The sequence below is a fragment of the Chrysemys picta genome, chromosome 2, assembly GCF_011386835.1.
Source record: "Chrysemys picta bellii isolate R12L10 chromosome 2, ASM1138683v2, whole genome shotgun sequence".
NCBI lineage: Eukaryota > Metazoa > Chordata > Testudines > Emydidae > Chrysemys > Chrysemys picta.
The window spans coordinates 4,022,962-4,041,996 of NC_088792.1; the positions used below are offsets into that span (position 1 = coordinate 4,022,962).

General features: G+C 51.3%; 1 protein-coding gene across 2 annotated transcripts; it reads right to left on the bottom strand.

The window, feature by feature from the left end:
• Nucleotides 1–4,215: 4,215 nt before the first annotated feature.
• On the bottom strand, nucleotides 4,216–19,012 carry LOC112060256 (zinc finger protein 271-like). Of its 2 annotated transcripts, none has more exons than XM_065586520.1 (4): nucleotides 18,754–19,012; nucleotides 12,582–12,714; nucleotides 10,399–10,503; nucleotides 4,216–9,600 (listed from the first exon to the last, which is right to left on the bottom strand). In XM_065586520.1, the coding sequence occupies exons 2-4, from the start codon at nucleotides 12,619–12,621 to the stop codon at nucleotides 7,406–7,408; spliced, it is 2,340 nt and encodes a 779-aa protein (XP_065442592.1). In that variant the 5' UTR covers nucleotides 12,622–12,714; nucleotides 18,754–19,012; the 3' UTR covers nucleotides 4,216–7,405. The 2 variants fall into 2 exon arrangements, with proteins under 2 accessions (XP_065442592.1, XP_065442591.1); XM_065586519.1 differs by lacking the exon at nucleotides 18,754–19,012 and adding an exon at nucleotides 14,625–18,746.
• Nucleotides 19,013–19,035: the final 23 nt, after the last annotated feature.

A 19,035-nucleotide genomic window follows, 5' to 3' on the forward strand; every position in this document is an offset into this window, starting at 1 on the left:
CTACGTATGAACCCAGGCCACTGAGGCAAATGCTGGAAGGAAAGCAGGGCTTACAGCCAAAGGGATCTTGGCAGGAACCACCCTCTTGGTGCTCCCAAACCTACCGAAGTCATGAAGGGGGGTGGTGCTGAAGATGGACAGGCAAATGCAAGCTGTCCTCTTCCCCCAGCCCCATCTCAAGTGCTTGTTACTTTATTACAAAGAAGAGTTGATGCATTTTGAATCCACGTATGACAGTAAATAATAAAGGAGCAGGTGCAAGACATTGTGGATACTGAGTCCTGACCCCAAATGGCTAATCTAACAGCAGGAGGGGGGAACAAAGACCAGGAAGGTTATGTGACTGTAGGAGCGTACAGACCCTAGCATGAAGGTTACAGAGGCGTGTTTAAATATACGCAGCTGGATTCTAAGCCCACTTGAAGGAGTGAGTTTAAATAAACTCTTTAAAAAGCCCACTGTAGACAGCGTGTTTTCGAACCCAACTCCACAGGAAGAAGTGAAACAGCAGTGAGACGTTTCCCTCCCACCATTTCACTGGAGGCAGGGAAAGAAGTGTTCACTACAGCAGCATTCCTGTGGGTGTGACTCTGTAATGACCCTGGTGCAGCAAAGCAAAGGACTTATTACAAAATTAACTGCGGCCTCAACCCGCAATGGGGTGGTCTGTCAAAAATCCCATGAATTTCCAATGCGGACCCGAGGTAGAATGTGTTTATTTAATCCACTTGTACCAATGTTTTCCTCCTTCCAGAGTTGCTGGCCATCCCTGCTCTAGCTGTATTGAAAATGTACTTAAGTTCTGCCCAGAGAGAGCCTGATCCCCTGGAAAGCTGCCCTTGAGTGTCCAATGGATGTAGAAGTGGGTCTTAACTTCCTTTCCATGCTCAGTGGTTAACTTGCACTCTGCCTCAGGTACCGGGAGCAGAGTCTGCAGGGCAGTGGAGAGCCCGTCCGGCTACAGGCAGCTAGTTAGTTACAAGGAGAGTGGGTTGAGTCAGAGCAGCTCTTATCACTAGGATCAACTTCCACCATCCCCCCGCTGAATGTGCTTGTAACGGGGGCCACTCCCCTCTCGAGTGCCTGCTGGTGGGTGGGTGTGGTACCGCAGTCCTTTCCCCACTCCTGCCACTCCCCTGTAGGTTGTCGACCAGGCTGGGTGGGTCTTCAGGGGCTCAGCCCTCCGGCCGGCTCACAGAGTCAAACTAAACTCCTTCCAAAGTCCCAAGAGAACTGTCTGCCCTCCCCAGAGTCTTCAGCCCCAGCTCTGGGCCCTTTAAATTCAGCCCTTCGCTCAGGCTTCCAAACAGACCTTGTCCTCTTCTCCAGGTTTACCCCACTTTGCCGGAGGGGGAAGCCAGGCCGCCCCCTGCTCCAGGTTCCACCTCAGGGACGCTACAAGCAGCAACCCCATGCTGCCCAACTGCAGTGCGCTGCTGCTCTTTCCCTGGGCCTTTTCCTGTGGCCTTCTTATCAGCCCCCCTTTCCTCAGGGTTAAAAGTTCTCGGGGCCTCTCTCTCCAGCTTCAGCAAATGCAGCCAGAACCTCACTCTGGCAGTCCCTTGAGCTTCGGCAGCTGGAGAGCAGCACCTGGCCCCGCCCATCTGGTCCCAACCAGGAACTGATTGCTAAGCCCCTGCAGATCCTTTTATCTGAGCCTGCTGGGCTCTGATTGGCTGCTTCCCTGAGGCCTCCCTAGGCAGGCCTGGATGACCCACCTTCGCTGTTCTTCTCTTGGGGCAGGGTGTAGTAGGACCACACAGCTGCCTGTAGGGAGCTGTAAAAGCCAGATGCGTCCCTATTACAGGGCTATTTTGATTTTTCTTGGAGTGGAGCCTCTTTCTGGGTTAACAAAAACAACAAGGGGTCTGATGGCACCTTAAAGACTAACAGATTTATTTGGGCATAAGCTTTCATGGTAAAAAAACTCACTTCTTCAGATGCAGATACTTGACATCTTTTTGGGTTGCAATTCATGGCCTCTATTATATAGAACTAGGCCCAAAAGCAAGGAGTACAGTGCCCCATTCATCTCAAGGAGGTGTTGAGTCTGAACCCGAATGATGACAATTTAAACATCATTAGCATTAAATATTTCAGTGCTGGTCACTTGATGAGGACCATCCACCTCCACTGGGACTATGGATGGAGTGTGAGTAGATGGTCCCGGCCGGAGAGGCCTGCTCCACCATTATCTCTGGTAGCAGCTGGTTCAGTCATGCTCTGGTCACAATCCTTGAGCTGTGCTCAGAGCAGCTCCATGGGTGGCGGATGCCAGAATGACCAGTTCAGGCCCCTACTGATGCTCACTGAACAATCCCAGCTGGCAAGGCGGGGGTAGCACCCTTGGGGGTGGCAATGGCAAATAAATACACAGGGGAGAAGGGGCTGGCTTAAGAAGATTGCTAGGGCTCAAAGTGCCCCTGAATTCTCCCATCAACCACTGGGGTCCATGGCTTGCAGTAAATGGTATAACAGCCACTCCGGGCTCCTCCCCTGTGGGGCAAGCAATAGGCTCTTTGCACAAGCTGGGGGAGGGCTGCAGGGACCCGCCGGGCACGGGCCAGGGCGGCAGGGTAAGTGAAGGGCCTGAGCTGGGCATACAACAGGAGGAGTCTTCGTCTACTGTGGGAGTCAAGAGGAGGGGACTCGGCAGGCCGGGCCCTTCAGCCACAGGCAGCCTGACACCCCCCCAGTGAGAGCCCTGCATGGGCAGCAGCAATGGCCACTGGTCCCAGTCCAGCGCTGGCCCAAGCAGCCAGGGAAGGGCTGTGGGAAGCTGGCTGTACAAGCAGATCCGGGCCAAGGGTGGGGCTGGAGCTGTATCCTAGCTGGGAAAGGCGAGGGTGCCTGACTGCCAGCACACACGCAGGACCACAGCCAGAGGCCAGTCCAGGGCACAGTGCAGGTGCAACCTGGGTCTGAGGCCCAGATTTGGGGAGTCCCTTGAAGAATGTACCAAGGGCTCCTTCTCCCAGCAGTCTGACTCCTGGGAGAGTGCGGGGGGGGGGGGCTACATGGCTCAATCTATTGGAGGGACCCCAGTGTAGCTAATGCACAGCTGGGGAGGCAGGAGATGCAATCCCTAGAGATCACTGTGAATGGTGCTTAATAGCTAAATCTGATGGGGGCTCTAGGCCCAGCTCTGCCATGGAGTCTCTCACACAAGTCACTGCCCCTCTCTGGACCCCCCTGGAAAAAGGGCGGGGGGGGTTGAGGATTCCTATTGCTAAAGGACTCAGAGCACCATCAGGTTACTGGCGCTAAATTACTATGTTCCAAACTTGTTATTGCTGTTAGAGGGAAAGCCAGCGGGTCACTACGTCGTGCGTTACATCGTCTGAGCACTGAGCGCGCCACTGTACCTATACGGCGCACAGCTGGTGTGGGCAATGGAGGACAATGGGGTGCAGTTACTGCAGCATCCTGGTATGCAGTGAGGATGTCAGTCCCAGTCCCCTCTGTACGGCTCTGGAGAGAGCAGAGCTGGAATCCTCTTCCATTTCCACGTACATCAGCACCGGCAAGATACAGAGGGCAGGGGACTGGCAGACGTGCCCAAACGCTAAGGGCTAGAGGATGTGTCTAAGCCACAGCTCATACGAGCCAAGAAGCACTGGCCACATGCAGGTGCCTGAAGTGAGACCCCCTAGGAATGGGCTGATTTTTCACTCCCAGTTTGCCACAGACGGCAGTAGGAGCTCTAAGAGCCCAGCCCTTCTGCAAGCCGGGTCATCTTTCTCAGGCCCCAGGCAGGGCCTGCGTTTGCGCTGCCACCCATCCAACAGGACAATAGTAAGGAACAGTGTCAAACTTTTTAGATGCCTGCAAAGTTAGAGCAGTTGACCCAGCAAGTCAATGGCAGAGCTGGCCCGAGCTCCCAGGCTGGCGCCCGACCCCGTACAGCTCCCTGCCCCTCCTGCTCCAGGAGAATCCCCTGGCATCTCGCTAACGCTGGACGATACATGCCAAGCAAGTCACGTGCTTTTGGCCTAATGCTGCAGGCACGCTCTTATTGACAAGGGTGGCTGACGTCCTCCCTGCCTCCCGTGAGACCGGAGGAAGCCGTGCATGGAAAGGATTCTGTCCCCCAGCTTTGCCAAGTTCCACTGGGATTTGGGCCCAGACATATTCCACCATCAGAACATGTAAATAAAAGACCAACAGTTGGCCTGAACTCAGGTCCGACTCCAAGATAATAACCGGCCAAGGCACTTGTAATTAACCTTTTTATTGTCCATTTATAGCTAAGCCATTGAGTGCAAGAGATCCAGTATCGGGTTACGGTGATAGAACTGGAATCGTTACTGACTAATCAGTGCAATTGGTTCTCACTCTTGTTACCTAAGGTAAAAACCATCCGTCTTTTAAGTAGGAGGCCGAGCCAGAAGCAAGAGGAGGTCTGTATTGCAGAAGTTGGATGCTGCGCACCACACACCTTTTGGCCACCAGGATACCCAGTCGGCTATGCTCCAATACCAGGCTACATTTACTAGAACTCCTTCCCCCACCCTATGGGCACATGTCTCTTATGGGAGGCCTGAGCTAGACATTAGTGGTAATATCTTGCATGTCTCGTTCTTTGCAGTCTTCAATTATATATACTGGAAATTAATCCCTGACTCTACCACTGAGATGCAGCTGCCTCTGGGGTCAAACATGGCAACAGTTTAACTACACGCAGTAATATGGCAGAGCAGGAAGAATATCCCATCCAACTGAAAGAATGGGGACAGATTTCCAAGTTGGCTGAATGCTGTTACCAGAGATGGGATCGGGCCAGGATAGCACTCTGGGCACGTTTCAGGAGATCTTTAATGAGGACAAGCGGTGGACCCCAGTCTTACATCTCGTCCAAATGTCAGCACCTCCAGAAGCACTGTGCCCCGTAGCACCATGCTGGGCCCTGGGTACGGCACCAACTCACGTGGAAGCGTCACCTTTTGAATTCCCATCTCGCCTTCAGCAGCTGGTCCCCCATCCAAGTACTGACCTGGCGTGACCAAGCTTAGCGTATGGAGTGTCGGCCCCAGGTGAGAAAACACTCTTTAAAATGTAAGCTGTAACCACTCACGGCGGTGCTCTGTCCCCCTCTAGTGGTGGCTAGGCCACAGATAGAGGTTGATGAGCCTGCTACAGCAGTGGCTAAGGCTACGTCTACCCTTTTGGCAATAGGTAGAGTCCAAATGCTGCACACCACCTAGCACCGGCATAACCAGCAGTGTAGACAGTAAGACACGGTTTAGGTGAGTAGCATGCCCTATGCACCTGAACTCTAGGGCATATTCACCCGACACAGGTCTCTGCACGCCCAAGCAGCACCTCCCACGTCTACACTGCTAAAAATAGCAGTGTAGTGTTCCGCCGCCTCCCCCTGCCAGAGCCTTTCACTGCAGCATGCAGCTACAGGCATAGTACCTGTACTCTTCACGCGGCTGTACATGTAGACGTGTAAACAATTTTTTAAAAAGCTCCAGAGGCGATCCCGGCAATTACAGGCCAGTAAGCCTAACTTCAGTACCAGGCAAATTGGATGAAACTAGAGTAATCAACAGAATTATCCGACAAACAGGTGAACGTGGTTTGTTGGGGAAGAGTCAAAATAGCTTTTGTAAAGGAAAATCATGCCTCACCAATCTATTGGAATTCTTTGAGCAGGCTCACCAAACATGTGGACAAGGGTGATCCAGTGGATATTGTGTACTTAGCTTTTCAGAAAGCTTTTGACAAGTCCCTTACCAAACGCTTTTAAGCAAATTAAAGAGTCATGGGATAAGAGGGAAGATCCTCTCATGGATCAGTAACCGGTTAAAAGACAGAAAACAAAAGGTAGGAATAAATGGTCAGTTTTCACAATGGCGAGAGGAAAATAGTGGTGTCCTGCAGGGGTCTGTACTGGGATCAGTCCTATTCAACATATTCATAAGTGATCTGGAAAAAGGGGTAAACAGTGAGGTGGCAAAATTTGCAAACACTACAAGATTACTCAAGGTAGTTAAGTCCAAAGCAGATTGCGAAGAGTTACAAAGGGATCTCAAAACTGTGTGACTGGGCAACAAAATGGCAGATGAAATTTAATGCTGATAAAATGCAAAGTAATGCACATAGGAAAACATAATCCCAACCATACATAAAAAATGATGTATGAAGAAAGATCTTGGAGTCATTATGGACAGTTCTCTGAAAACATCGGCTCAATGAGCAGCGGCAGTCAAAAAACCGAACAGACTGGCAATGGGAAAGGAATAGATAAGAGAAAATATCAGACAGCCTCTATGTAAATCCATGGTATGCTCACACCCTGAATATTGTGTGCAGATCTGGTCACCTCATCTCAAAAAAGATGTATTAGAATTGGAAAAGATACAGACAAGGGGACCAAAAATGATTAGGGGTTTGAAAGAGCTTCCATATAAGGAGAGATTACAAAGACTGGGACTTTTCAGTTTGGAAAGGAGATAACTAAGAGGGCATATGATAGAGGTCTATAAAATCCTGACTGGTGTGGAGAAAGTGAATAAGGAAATGTTATTTACTCCCCATAACACAAGAACTAGGGGTCACCCAATAAAATGAATAGGCAGCAGGTTTAAAACAAACATAAGGACGTACTTCCTCACACAACGCAGAGTCAACCTGTGGAACTCTTTTCCCAAGGATGTTGTGAAGGCCAAACTTGTAACAGCGTTCAAAAAAAGAACTAGATAAGTTGATGGAGGACAGGTCCATCAATGGCTATTAGCCCAGATAGTCAGGGATGCAGCCTCAGCGTCTGAGTCTCCCTAGCCTCTGTTTGCCAGAAGCTGGGAATGGGCGACAGGGAATGGATCACTTGATGATTCCCTGTTCTGTTCATTCCCTCTGGGGCACCTGGCATTGGCCACTGTCAGAAGACCGGATACTGGGCTAGATGGACCTTTGGTCTGACCCAGCGTGGCCATTCTTAGCCTTAAACAGCTGAGTCTTTTAGCCCAAGCAGGAGAGAGGCTCATGTGTTGATAATATCCCAGGTTCAATCCCCACTGCTGGGCACTCACCCAGAGGCATAACGAAGAGCTCATACATTTAAATAATTTCTCGTATGTCTCATGTATCCTCCAGCCTGCTGTATGATCCAAGCAAAGCTTTCCATGCTGCAGTCATGAGAATAACTCTAGTGCATTTGTTAAGGGGGAGGCACCCGGCAATTGACTAGACCCCTTCTCCACTTTGGCAGTCAGCAAAGCTGGCCTTTGGAGTGACTCCCTGTCCCATGCAGCAGCTGGCTACAGATCATCAGCTGGCCAGATGTTGTGGCCCATGCAGGTATGCCGTGCTTCTGGAAACGGAGTCACACGCTGGGCGTGGCCGTCCTGCCATGCATTTTCTGGTGCATGATAAAGACCGACTCCACGGCGAAGGCTTTCTAGCAGTCGGCGCAGCGGAGGGGCGCGCGCCGGGCGTGGATCTGCTGGTGCTTGGTCAGCGTGGAGCGGCGGCCAAAGCGCTTGCCGCACCGTGTGCAGAGGAAAGGCTTCTCGCCGGTGTGGATGCGGAGGTGCTCGGTGAGGTGCGACTGCTTGCGGAAGCTGCGGGCGCAGCGGCTGCAGGGGTAGGGCCGCTCGCCCGTGTGGAAGCCGTAATGCTTGACGAAGTCGCACTTGAAGATGAAGTGTTTCTCGCACAGGGCGCACTGGTAGGGGCCGTTCTCCAGGTGCACCCGCCGGTGGACGCTGAGGTAGGAGCGCCGGCGGAACTGCTTGTGGCACAGGCTGCAGGAGAAGGGCTTCTCCGCCGTGTGGCTCGGCTGGTGCCTCTTCAAAGCCAGCGGGCTCCTGAAGCTCTGGGGGCAGAGAGGGCAGGGGTAGGGCTTGGCCTTGGCAGGAGCGGGTGGATGCTCCGGCGCTCGCCCCAGGACGCTCGCCCCTGGGAATGGCCTCTCCTTGAAAGTGAGCGGTTGTGACCAGACCCCGTTCCCGTGGCCCTGGGGCCAACACGGCTCCTCTCCCAGGGGGCCGGTCTCGTGCTTCACGGTGCGAGTCTGTCTGCCAAAGCTCCGGTCGCCCACGCCAGGCGGACCCGGCCTCTCCCCGGTGTGAGACCTCTCGTGCCGCAGGGCATAGGCCCGGGTGCTGAAGCTCTTGTGGCACATGCCGCAGGGGTAGGGCTTGGCCGCCGGATGGCTGCGGCGGGGCAGCTTGTGGAGGGGGTCCCTGTCCTGGGCGGCGCGCAGGCCTGGCCGCATGTGGGTCTCCTGGTGCTTGTTGAGGGTGGAGCGCCGGCTGAAGCTCTTGGGGCACAGGTGGCAAGGGAAAGGTTTCTCGCCGGTGTGTGTGCGCAGGTGGTCGCTGAGGTGGGAGCGCCGGCGGAACCACCGGCCGCACAAGCCGCAGGGGAAGGGCTTCTCGCCGCTGGGCGCCTGCTGGCGCCTGGTCAGGGCCTGCTGCCCGGTGAAGCTCTCGGGGCCCAGGGCGCAGGGGTAGGGCCGCTCCTCCAGGTGGGCATGCTCGTGCTTGGCGGCGTAGGAGCGCGTGCTGAAGCCCTTGCCGCAGACGCCGCAAGAGAAGGGCTTCCCCCCGGCATGCATCCTCTTGTGCTGAGCCGCAGGCCCCAGCGTGCTGAAGGTCGCGTGGCCCCTCCCGCTTCGGTAGGCCTTGCGGGCCCGGCGCGGCTTCGGCGGGTCGTTCTGCCAGGCTGGCTCCCTGGGATGCTCAGCGTGTCTCCGGGGCTGCTCCTTGGCGTGGGTCTCCTGGTGCTTGTTGAGGGTGGAGCGCCGGCTGAAGCTCTTGGGGCAGAGGCTGCAGCGGAAGGGCTTCTCGCCCGTGTGCGTGCGCAGGTGCTCGTTGAGGTGCGAGCGCCGGCGGAAGCCATTGCCACAGCGGTTGCAGCGGTACGGCCGCTCGCCGTTGTGCACTCGGCAGTGCCTCACCAGGTCCGAGCGGCGCAGGAAGTCTCTGTCGCACTTGGAGCACCACAGGAGCCGCGCTCTCCGCTGATCTCGCTGCTGCTCGCCGCCCGGGGACTCGCCCGGATAAGGCTCCTCCACTACGTGAACCTGGAGGTCATCCATTATCTCGGTCTTGCAGATGACCACACTCTGGTCTTCGCTGCCGCTGGACGGATCCGCTCCCGCACGAGTCCTCTGGCTGCCGGCAGCGCCCAGCCATGGGCTGCAGCTTTCATCGTACTTGGTGCATGGAGGAGCCTCTGCCTCTTCTCTGGGGGCGCTCTGGTACTGCTGAGCACTGAAACCCGTTCCAGAGCCGTCGTCTTCAATCTCTTCCTTCACACGGCAGCGAGCCTCCCGCGGGGCGGGGCCGTCAGCCTGCTGCTGCCATCGCAAACTGCCGCCACGCCGCGAAGGACACTCGCGTGGAACTTCCACCTCCCCGAAGGGCTCTGGCTTGCACTTAGTGAGGACAGCGGGAGCTTTGCCATCGACGTCGCCGAGAGCAGCCTGGGGGGCCGTGTGCAGCTGACCACCCAAAGGTGACGCACTGCTCTCCGAGCCCCACGAAACGGGCCTTTCCTCCACAGACAAAGGGAGACGCTCAGGGATTTGGATTTCAACTTCGTTGTCCTCCAGTTTCACCTTTCCACTTGCATTCAGGCATTCGGCAACTGGAAGGAAACAACACCCCTCTCATTAGGCACACGGAAGAGCGAAGCTCCCCCTGCATTTCTTGACTAGATTTCATTCTCTTCGGAATTCCTAGTCACATTAATCTGAAACTAAGCCATGCCCCTGAACTCCGAAAGAGCCCATGTGTGAACCAGGGAGCTAGCAAGAGTAATTAACCACTGGAACAATTTACCAAGTGTCATGGTGGATTCTCCAGCACTAACAATTTTTAAATCAAGATGGGATGGTTATTTTGGGGCAGTTCCCTGGCCTGTGTCTTACAGGAGGGCAGACTGGAGAGAAAGGCGATACTTCTCCAGCGGGGACACTACCACGTATTGTGCATGAGGTCACTAATCCCAACTTCCGTACCGCCTATTGCAGGTCCTGGCTGTTTCGCTGACCACCACACTGAGCTGCCTGTGAAGATGAAGCTTTTATGCAGGTTTCCCACTTAAAACAGAGCTGGTTTAAAAAGTGGAAAAAACAGTTTTGCTACAAATTTCTAGACGGTTTCTGTTTCGTAGGGTTCAAAACTGCCCCATGTTTTGTTTGTTTTTCAAAATTAACTGAAATTGTTAGCAACACACCAGTTTCTAATTTTTTCATGCACCAGAAGCCTGGAGCACAATACAAATGTCAGTCATTGTTCTGTAACGTCAGTTTTTCAAGAAGATTTTTCACGCCCAAAACAAGGCCCCATTTCCACAACAGAAGCTTTGGGTGTGAAGAATTTCAGCCAGCTCTCCTTTGCTCAGGGACGTTTCTTTTCTCTTGCCAGCATTTCCCGTACTCACCCATAGACACCGGGGCCAGGGCCTCCCAGGCAGAGGCCTCCTCCGCACCGGGCTTTCCCCCTTCCTCCGTCAGCAGCAGGAGGGCAGGTTTTGGCATATCACCCCCTGCATGTTACAAACAAACAATCAGAAATCATCAGAGCTGGCCCACGGCAGTCATAGCCTTCTGCTCAGGGCTGTCCAGCAAACCTTCCTGAGCCCTTCGTACGGATGTGGGCTTTCCATCGCTTCCCAGGAGAGAAGTGCCTCCTAGTGGGTTGAGAGCCGGCCCTCCCGAGCGCTAATCCCGGCTCTGACCTAGACTCCCTCTGTGGCTTTGAGAGGCTTCACTTGGCCTCCGTGTCTGCTTTCCTGCCCTGGACTAGGGAGTCTGGCAAGCGGCTGAGAGGGGAGAAGTAGCCACGGGCAGCAGAGGAAGCTCTGGTGGTAAACCCAGAGATAGACCAGGAGATAGAGAAGTGGGGTAGGAAGGAGGCCAGGGAAACGCCAACAGGGACTGAGTCTGAGCGGCCCTGGACGGCTAGTCAGAGGGTCCTTGGACCGGAACCTGGAGCTGCAGGGGGCCCGAGGTTCCCCTACCAGCCACTGGGCAGTGGCACAGGACCTAGAGGTGGAACAGAGACCATCTTAGGCAGCATCTGGACCGCTTCATCCAGTGGGACCTTGGTACCCCACAAAGGGGAGACTGTATAGTGGCGTGTCTGCAAGGCCAAGTTACAGAGAGGGAGTGCTTCCAGTCGCGAAGAGAGAGAGGGACCATGTGCGAGCAGCCGACGACAGGGGCGCCAGACAGGGTGAAAGCTAATTCCCAGACCTAGCCACAAGGAGGCGCATCTGCGGTGAGCGGAGCCCTTTACGAGGAACAGAGCAATTGCTGGACGGGATCAGACCGCCTAGTCCAGTATCCTGTTTCCAAACAGCAGCCAACACCAGACGCAATACAAGGTGAGACACACCCTGCAGTAGGCACTTCTGGAATAACCTGCCCACAGGTGAAAAAAATTTCCTAACGTTCCTTCCTCAATTAAAGGCTGGCTACTGCCTTGAAGCATGAGGGTTTCTGTTCCTTCCAAACTACTTTTTAAACCTTTATTGCTGTAACACCAGACAGTCTCATTAGCCATATAAACACCCAGTCCTTCTTTGAAACCGGCCTTAATGATATCTTGTGGCAATGAGTTCCACCGGCTGCTTTACCACTGTCAGCCCTGAAGAGCTAATCGATTGTACATACAGGCAAGCAAAGCTGCACCTCATTCTGCCTCATGGATTCCCAACAAAATTACCAGTTAAATCCCTAGTCCAGGATCTTTACTGCTTGCAGAAAAAACACAGCCTGATTTTTCAGAAGCTAGGTTGAGCCTACAGGACCGGCAATGAGGCAGGGGGGTTAGCTGATCCCATTCAACTGGAAGCTATTTCTGGGAATAAGTGGCCAATGCTAAAGTATCAATTTCAGGCACTTTTATGAAAACCAAGGACAAAATTGTTAGTGTTAAGAAGAGGGAACTCAATTCTGTAAGAGGGTAACACTTAAAGGCAAAATAGAGGAACACTGAGGGTTATTTACAGAGGTGGCCCCTCATTTATGCAGAACCAAAGATCTTCAAGACACCCGTGTGAAACAAGTTGGGAATCCCAGTTCCCAACACGGCAATCACAAAAAGCTGTTGGCACAACCGGCTCCAAGTGGCTCTGCCTGGTGGTCTCAGCAGATTGACTAGACCATGGAGAGCGACTCCCCTCTCGTCCAGAATGTTTTCACGCTGGAAGGGTGGGACGGCACTGGAACAGAATGTGAGAAGCAGGCACTGCTGCTGCTCGCCTGCTTTGTGGATAAACAAGACCTAGCTTGTGGGTTTGTTTTCACCAGTAGATCTCAAAGTGCTTCAACAAAAAAGATCAGTATCATTGGGATAATGATATTGACCTCCTTTGGGAAGTGCTTTGCATTTTATAAATAGGGAAACTGAGGCACAGAGGGGTGAAGTGAGTTGCCCAAGGTCAAACAGGCCAGTGGCAGAGCCAGGACTAGGTCCCAGATCTCCTGAGCCCTAACCCACGGCTCTATCCACTACCCTCCGTTTTCAGGGCTGCCAAGCCCACACCCTTCATTAGAAGATTAAAAGGAGGGGAACAAACTCTCAAAGCCATTCAGATGTGACAGCTCCCCATTAACGTACAGTCAGCCAGCGATATCAGCATCTCATAGTTCTCTCTCATCACGTCCCAGTACAGCTTCTTCTGCCATTCCGCCAAGATCTCCCACTCCTCCCGGGTGAAACAGACTGAGACATCGGCAAATGACACCGGGACCTGAAATCACAGGAAATTATTATTGATATGTACTGCAGTCGCAGGTCAACGTGGATTTCAACAGCAGAACCAAGAAGAAAATATGGGCCTTTATGTTCCGCCTTTTTGCATGATTGGGAGGAGGAGGAAGAAATATGGTTTTTGGTTTTCTAACTGCAGGAAAAGTCTCCTTTTCCCCTCCATGAGTCTCTCACTCAAACACCAGCAGAATTCATTTGCCCTCTTTTCTTCATTTGCCTTTCGGTTGAGGTTCAAGCTCTCTCCAATATTTGATTTTATTTGTTGAATTTTTTTTTAATTATTTGACAATTCTCACTGGCATTCTTCCTATTTGTGGGGCTGGGCAAATAATGAACATATACAAAAAGGAGCCTGCCATGAGTAGGTTAGCGGACTCAAATTAACACACTATTTTCATTACTCACCCAGCTTTGAATGAGATCAGACCTGAAGTTTCAGGGGGAAAAACACCCCAAGAAATTGTTGTTTTAAAAGAATTTACCTATCAAAAGACACCACATACAACAGTCATTTCCCCAAACTCTGCAGTATCGCTACTGTCAATGGGAGTGGTTTGGACTAGTGCTGTAGAGTGATGCATTTTTGAGAGAGAGAACAAAGAAATGTCTTCCCAAACTTAACTAAAGCATTCTATTTATCTAGGCATGTGCAGGGCTCATCATCAGGGTACCCACAGTAGCTGTCACAACTGTTATATTATTATTTAAATCATATGCAAAAAACAAACACCCAGGAGCCTCCATATAAATGTGCACAAGAATTGCATGTGTTTTTTAAAGTGGTGATCAATGGTGCTATAGAATGACATTGTAAATCACAGATGAGCACAGACATTTTACACACTGTACAAACATTATACATTGTAATACGAAGTACGGCAATCTTGCAGCAAAGGTGCGCACCATTTTCAATTTACCATGCATGCACCAGGGACAAGACAGGTGGGGAATTTATCAAATCACCTGATGATTCCTGAAGTCAATTCCTCACCAAGGCCATGCTTAGCATTTGACCAATCGGACATTGCATCAAAATCACTCAGCCTCTCTCATTCAAGCTTGTTGCAAGTCCTGACCAATCAGCACCTAGAGAGTCAACATCCCAGGTAGCACTTTGGTACAAGTTTTCCCAGTTTAATAAAATCTCTGAGCACCATTTGTGTATTTGAGCAGAACAATAAAAAATTTCTGCTTCCTGCTTCTGCCTTTTGAAATGGCTACCCCCGTGGGGACTGTGAGAATTTGGTGGGGATGTGTGAGGAGGAAAGGGCTGCAGAACCAAACAAAGCACCCCCCTGATGGGGATAGAGTATGCCCATTTAGCATCCAGGGTTTTACCTGGTCAGTTCAGGGGCTGATCTTGCACTCTTTGCCCAGGTGAAACCCACGGAAGTCATTGGGAGTTTTGCCTGAGTGAGGACTGCAGGATTGAGCCGTATGACAGATTTGCAAATTATTTTTGCACACCCCGAAGCATTGTTAATTATATCAAATGAGAGCTTTGCTTATCCCTCCGCCCCCGTTCTGTTCATGACATTCATCGTGTCGGTTTTTAAAATGACAGGATTTCATTCTGAGATTGCTGAGTTTAAAAATGGGCTTATGTTCTAGCGAAGGCTGGTCTCTCTTTCTTGCTGAAACCAATCGCACAGGCTTCCCCGTGGTTGGTGTTTAAAACGTGAACAGGGGTGCAGTTAACAAAGCTAGAGTTGGAGGGCAGCCAATTTTTGTAATTATTATTTATTATTATTATTTTATTATTGTCATGCACAGTGCAGAGGCCGAAGGAGGGAAGTCCCAGCTCCCTGTTGGCTGTTTCCAGCCTGCAGCATCACCTGCCAAGCACAAGGGAAAGAGGCCAAGGCTAGAGTCCGAAGACACATTTCCTACCTGCAAGCCAGAAACCCTTTCAGACATTTTCCTTCCACCTTCTCCGCAGCCCCAGAATCTCTCTGCACCAGCAGCAGCCGGTTTGATGAGATCCCTGGGCCTCCAGCTGCAGTCCCTGTGTCTCTGGCTTCCTGTCTCACACACGTTGCAGCTGCAGCTCTGACTCCTGGGCGATGCAGGAGTAGGAAACCCGCTCCCATTGGTTAGCCGGGGAGATGAGGGAGGAAGAGACACACGCCTGATGCTTGCGCTCTCCCTAGAACATCCAGCTCCCAGGGCGAGGAGAGGGCGCCCCCTGGTGGACGTTGGGAGTGGGAACTTGGAACAGTCATCACACACACACACACACACACACAGCTAATATTTTCACTCCATGCATCTGAAGAAGTGGGTTTTTTTACCCACGAACGCTTATGCCCAAATAAATCTGTTAGTCTTTAAGGTGCCACCGAACTCCTGGTGGTTTGTGTGGATGCAGACTAACACGGTTACTCCCTGCTAGGTAATATTTTGCACTTCTGCAGTGTTTGAGGCACTGAAAGGGCTTTAGGTAAAGCTCACAGCATCCCTTTGAGATGAGTCTTATTATCTCCCCTCCCACCCCTTACAGGTGAGGAAACTGAGGCACAGGGAAGTTCAATAACTTGTCTCTGTCTCTCTGGGCTCTTGTACGGCACCCATCATGGGTATTTAAGCCAACAGGGATGCACGGCATGTAAAATCAGGGCATGCCATGGCCTCCTAGCAGAGGCCTGAAAATCAAAAGTCCTGTTTTTTCACCATGCAGCTGTTCAATTTCATGCCTAGGCTAGTGCCAGCGAGCCACCCCTTGCGAGGGGCTGTCTTGCAATATATGCAGAGGGCCTGGGATTCTGGGTGTATTTTTTTCTTACCCATAAAAACAACACAGTTGCGGCAGATTTGGATTTCATGATTTTCATATCAATCAAAACAAGTAGCCAGTTTGGTTTTCACCTCAAAGGCCCCCACAAATTCTGCATTAAAGAGTTTCTTTAGGAGCATAGAAGCAACTAGGCACTAGAAAAGGTTCAGAGAAGGGCAACTAACATGATTAGGGGTTTGGAACAGGACCCATATGAGGAGAGATTAAAGACGCTAGGACTCTTCAGCTTGGAAAAGAGGAGACTAAGGGGGGATATGATAGAGGTCTATAAAATCATGAGTGATGTGGAGAAAGTGAATAAGGAAAAGTTATTTACTTGTTCCCATAATATAAGAATTAGGGGCCACCAAATGAAATTAATGGGCAGCAGGTTTAAAAGAAATAAAAGGAAGTTCTTCTTCACACAGCGCATAGTCAACCTGTGGAACTCCTTGCCTGAGGAGGTTGTGAAGGCTAGGACTATAACAGGGTTTAAAAGAGAACTAGATAAATTCATGGAGGTTAAGTCCATTAATGGCTATTAGCCAGGATGGGTAAGGAATGGTGTCCCTAGTCTCGGTTTGTCAGAGGGTGGAGATGGATGGCAGGAGAGAGATCACTTGATCATTGCCTGTTAGATTCACTCCCTCTGGGGCACCTGGCATTGGCCACTGTCAGTAGACAGGATACTGGGCTGGATGGACCTTTGGTCTGACTCAGTACGGCCGTTCTTATGTTCTTAACCATACAAAAAAATGTAGAGAACCTAGAAGGTTGTGTTGGTTGATCTGTAGTGCAGGGGGTCAGACTGATTCCGTGGAGATGGATGAATTCCATATTTAATTATGGCCGACTTGCCAGAGTATGAGTTTAGGACTGCACGCCCGTCACTGTCCCTGGCTCCCCTGCTGAGCTCAATGGCAGGTTTGCACAAAGATGAGAAGTTAAATAGGGACATTATTTAGTAGCCAAGCTTTTAGTTAACATAATTATTTATCTGCTTAGTACCTTATTGGTTCATCCAGCATTGCCCTGTGGAAAAATACAATCTCCTCTAGGCCACCAATAGCCTGCCCTTTATTTCTCTTCCTTCCCCATTCCCCTTTCTCTGTTTCTCTTCTTCTTCTTTGTCTTTGTGGGTCTCCTCTGTTGTTCCTGCTGCATTTCCTTCCCTACAGTAACTTCTAATTCCATCCTCATGGGCTTCATTCCCACCCCCTGCCCTGTTCCATCTGCTAAAATGATCAGCAATGAAATAGTTAATATTGACATTGAAGTGTCATTGTTAGGCTTTAGAGTTGACACGCCATTGAGATTGATGGAGGACTGGCAGAGCTCACACCACTGTGTCCTTTGTTTCAAGCTGCCTGCAGACTCAGGAAGACCGGGTTGCATTGGTTACGCTCCCTTCACAGTTGGAAGCTTTCCAGTTTGCACCCATGAGGGCTAGATATTTTCTTCTTTTAAATGACTACAGAGGCTTTGCAGAATCTGAATATGCATCATCAATTACACATCAAGGGATGGGTGTTTGACAAGGTAAGAAAAGCCTAGCTGGATGCTAGAAAACAACAAAAAGGTGGCCGCTAGCAGTATTAACCACCCTCATCCTACCTACTTAGACCCTGGGTAGTTGGGCTTTCCATGAGTGGAGTGAATTTCACCCACAGAGAACGGACAATCCCTGAACGTCTGTGCAAACAGAAGCACTTTGATGCAAATGCCTGTGAAGAGCCAGAAATGCTCCGTGGCTGGACTGTGCGGGGTGTGAATGTGCATTTGGCCATGCGGTTTTGGCAGGATTCAGCTCAATGAGGCCGAGCTCACTTACAGCGATTATGCTCATTAACGGGGTCCTACGCTTGGGTGACGAGCGGCGCAAGTTTGAAAACGGGGCGCAGGGAGGGTAGCCACATTTTAACTGTAAAAGAGCCGCATGTGGTTCGGGAGCTGGGGTTTGGCCACCCCTGGATTACAGTATTGCCCAGAGGCCCCTGCTGAGATCAGAGCCCCATCATGCTAGAATCTTGCTGCACACACAGAATGAGAGACAGTCCTTGCTCCAATTACTCACAATCTAAACAGACAAGGGAGACAGAGGAAGGATTCTTATTTTACAGACACAGAGACCGAGTGACTTGCCCAAGGTCACTGGGAGTCAGTGGCAGAACTGAAACAGTGTTCAGCAAGGTTCGGGGTTTGGTACATAGAGACCTCTGCCTTAGGGTGATCAGATGTCCTGATTTTATAGGGACAGTCCCGATATTTGGGGCTTTTTTTTATATGGGCTCCTATTACCCCCCACCCCATCCTGATTTTTCACACTTGCTATCTGGTCACCCTACTTTGCCTGCTTAACACAAGGGCAAACACCCCATTGAAAAGCCTTTTCACCAGCCAACAAGATAATGCGTTAATGAAGCAGGTGGGGTAGTTCATAACTCAATGCAGCATTAAGGGCCCGGCTATGCCCATAGCTCCGGGCTGGCTTTGGGGCAGGAGGGGCAGGAGTCACACCTCTTTAAGGGGATGGGGGGAGGGTTGGGGCACAGTCTCTCCCAAAGCTCCAGAGAGCATGCCCATTGCCCCATGCAGTGGTGGTACGCCCCAGCGGTGGTACGCCCCAGGGGCCGTGTCCTAGGCTAGGTTGCAGGGATGAATGCAGAGATGGTTTATAATGGCCACATACGCGCCCTCTCCCCGCTCTCCTGCATGCCTCTGCATGAGGGGCTTCCACTGTCTCGCCCAAAATGTGTGAAGAGCTCAGTGTGGCCAGAGCTTGTCTCTCTCCCCAACAGAAGATGGCCCAGTAAAAGATATTGCCTCCCCCACCTTGTCTCTCTAATGCAATAGGCGTCTGCTTGAGTAATTCCCAGCTCCCCCCAACACCCTCCTCTGAGGTCTCTGGAACCTCGGCCCACCCTGCGCTGCTGTAGCCAGGGGTGACTCTTTGAACCTGCTCCCCTCCACAGCTCTCAGACTCCTGCCCCTTTCGCTCTGCAGCCCGCAGACCTGATTCCTATCCCAGGGGCTCTCAACCTTTCCAGACGACTGCCCCCCTTTCAGGAGTCTCCTTTGTCTTGTGTACCCCCAAGTTTCACCTGATTTAAAAACTACTTGCTTGCAAAATCAGACACAAAAATACAGAAGTGTCACAACCACACTATTACTGAAAAATAACTGACTTCCTCATTTTTACCATATAATTATAAACTAAATCAGCTGGAATATAAATATTGTACTTACATTTCAGTGTATAGTCTATAGAGCAGTATAAACAAGTCATTGTCTGTATGAAGTTTTAGTTTGTACTGACTTCACTAGTGCTTTTTAGGTAACCTGCTGTAAAACCAGGCAAATCCCTAGATGAGTTGATGTACCCCTGGAAGACCTCTGCGTCCCCCTGGTTGAGAACCACTATCCTATACCCAACCCCTCTGCCATGGCCGCAGACACTATTGTAATAAAGGGTTTTTCCGGGGTCTGAAACATCCCAGCTCTGCCCTGGGGACTTCTGGGAGTAAGATC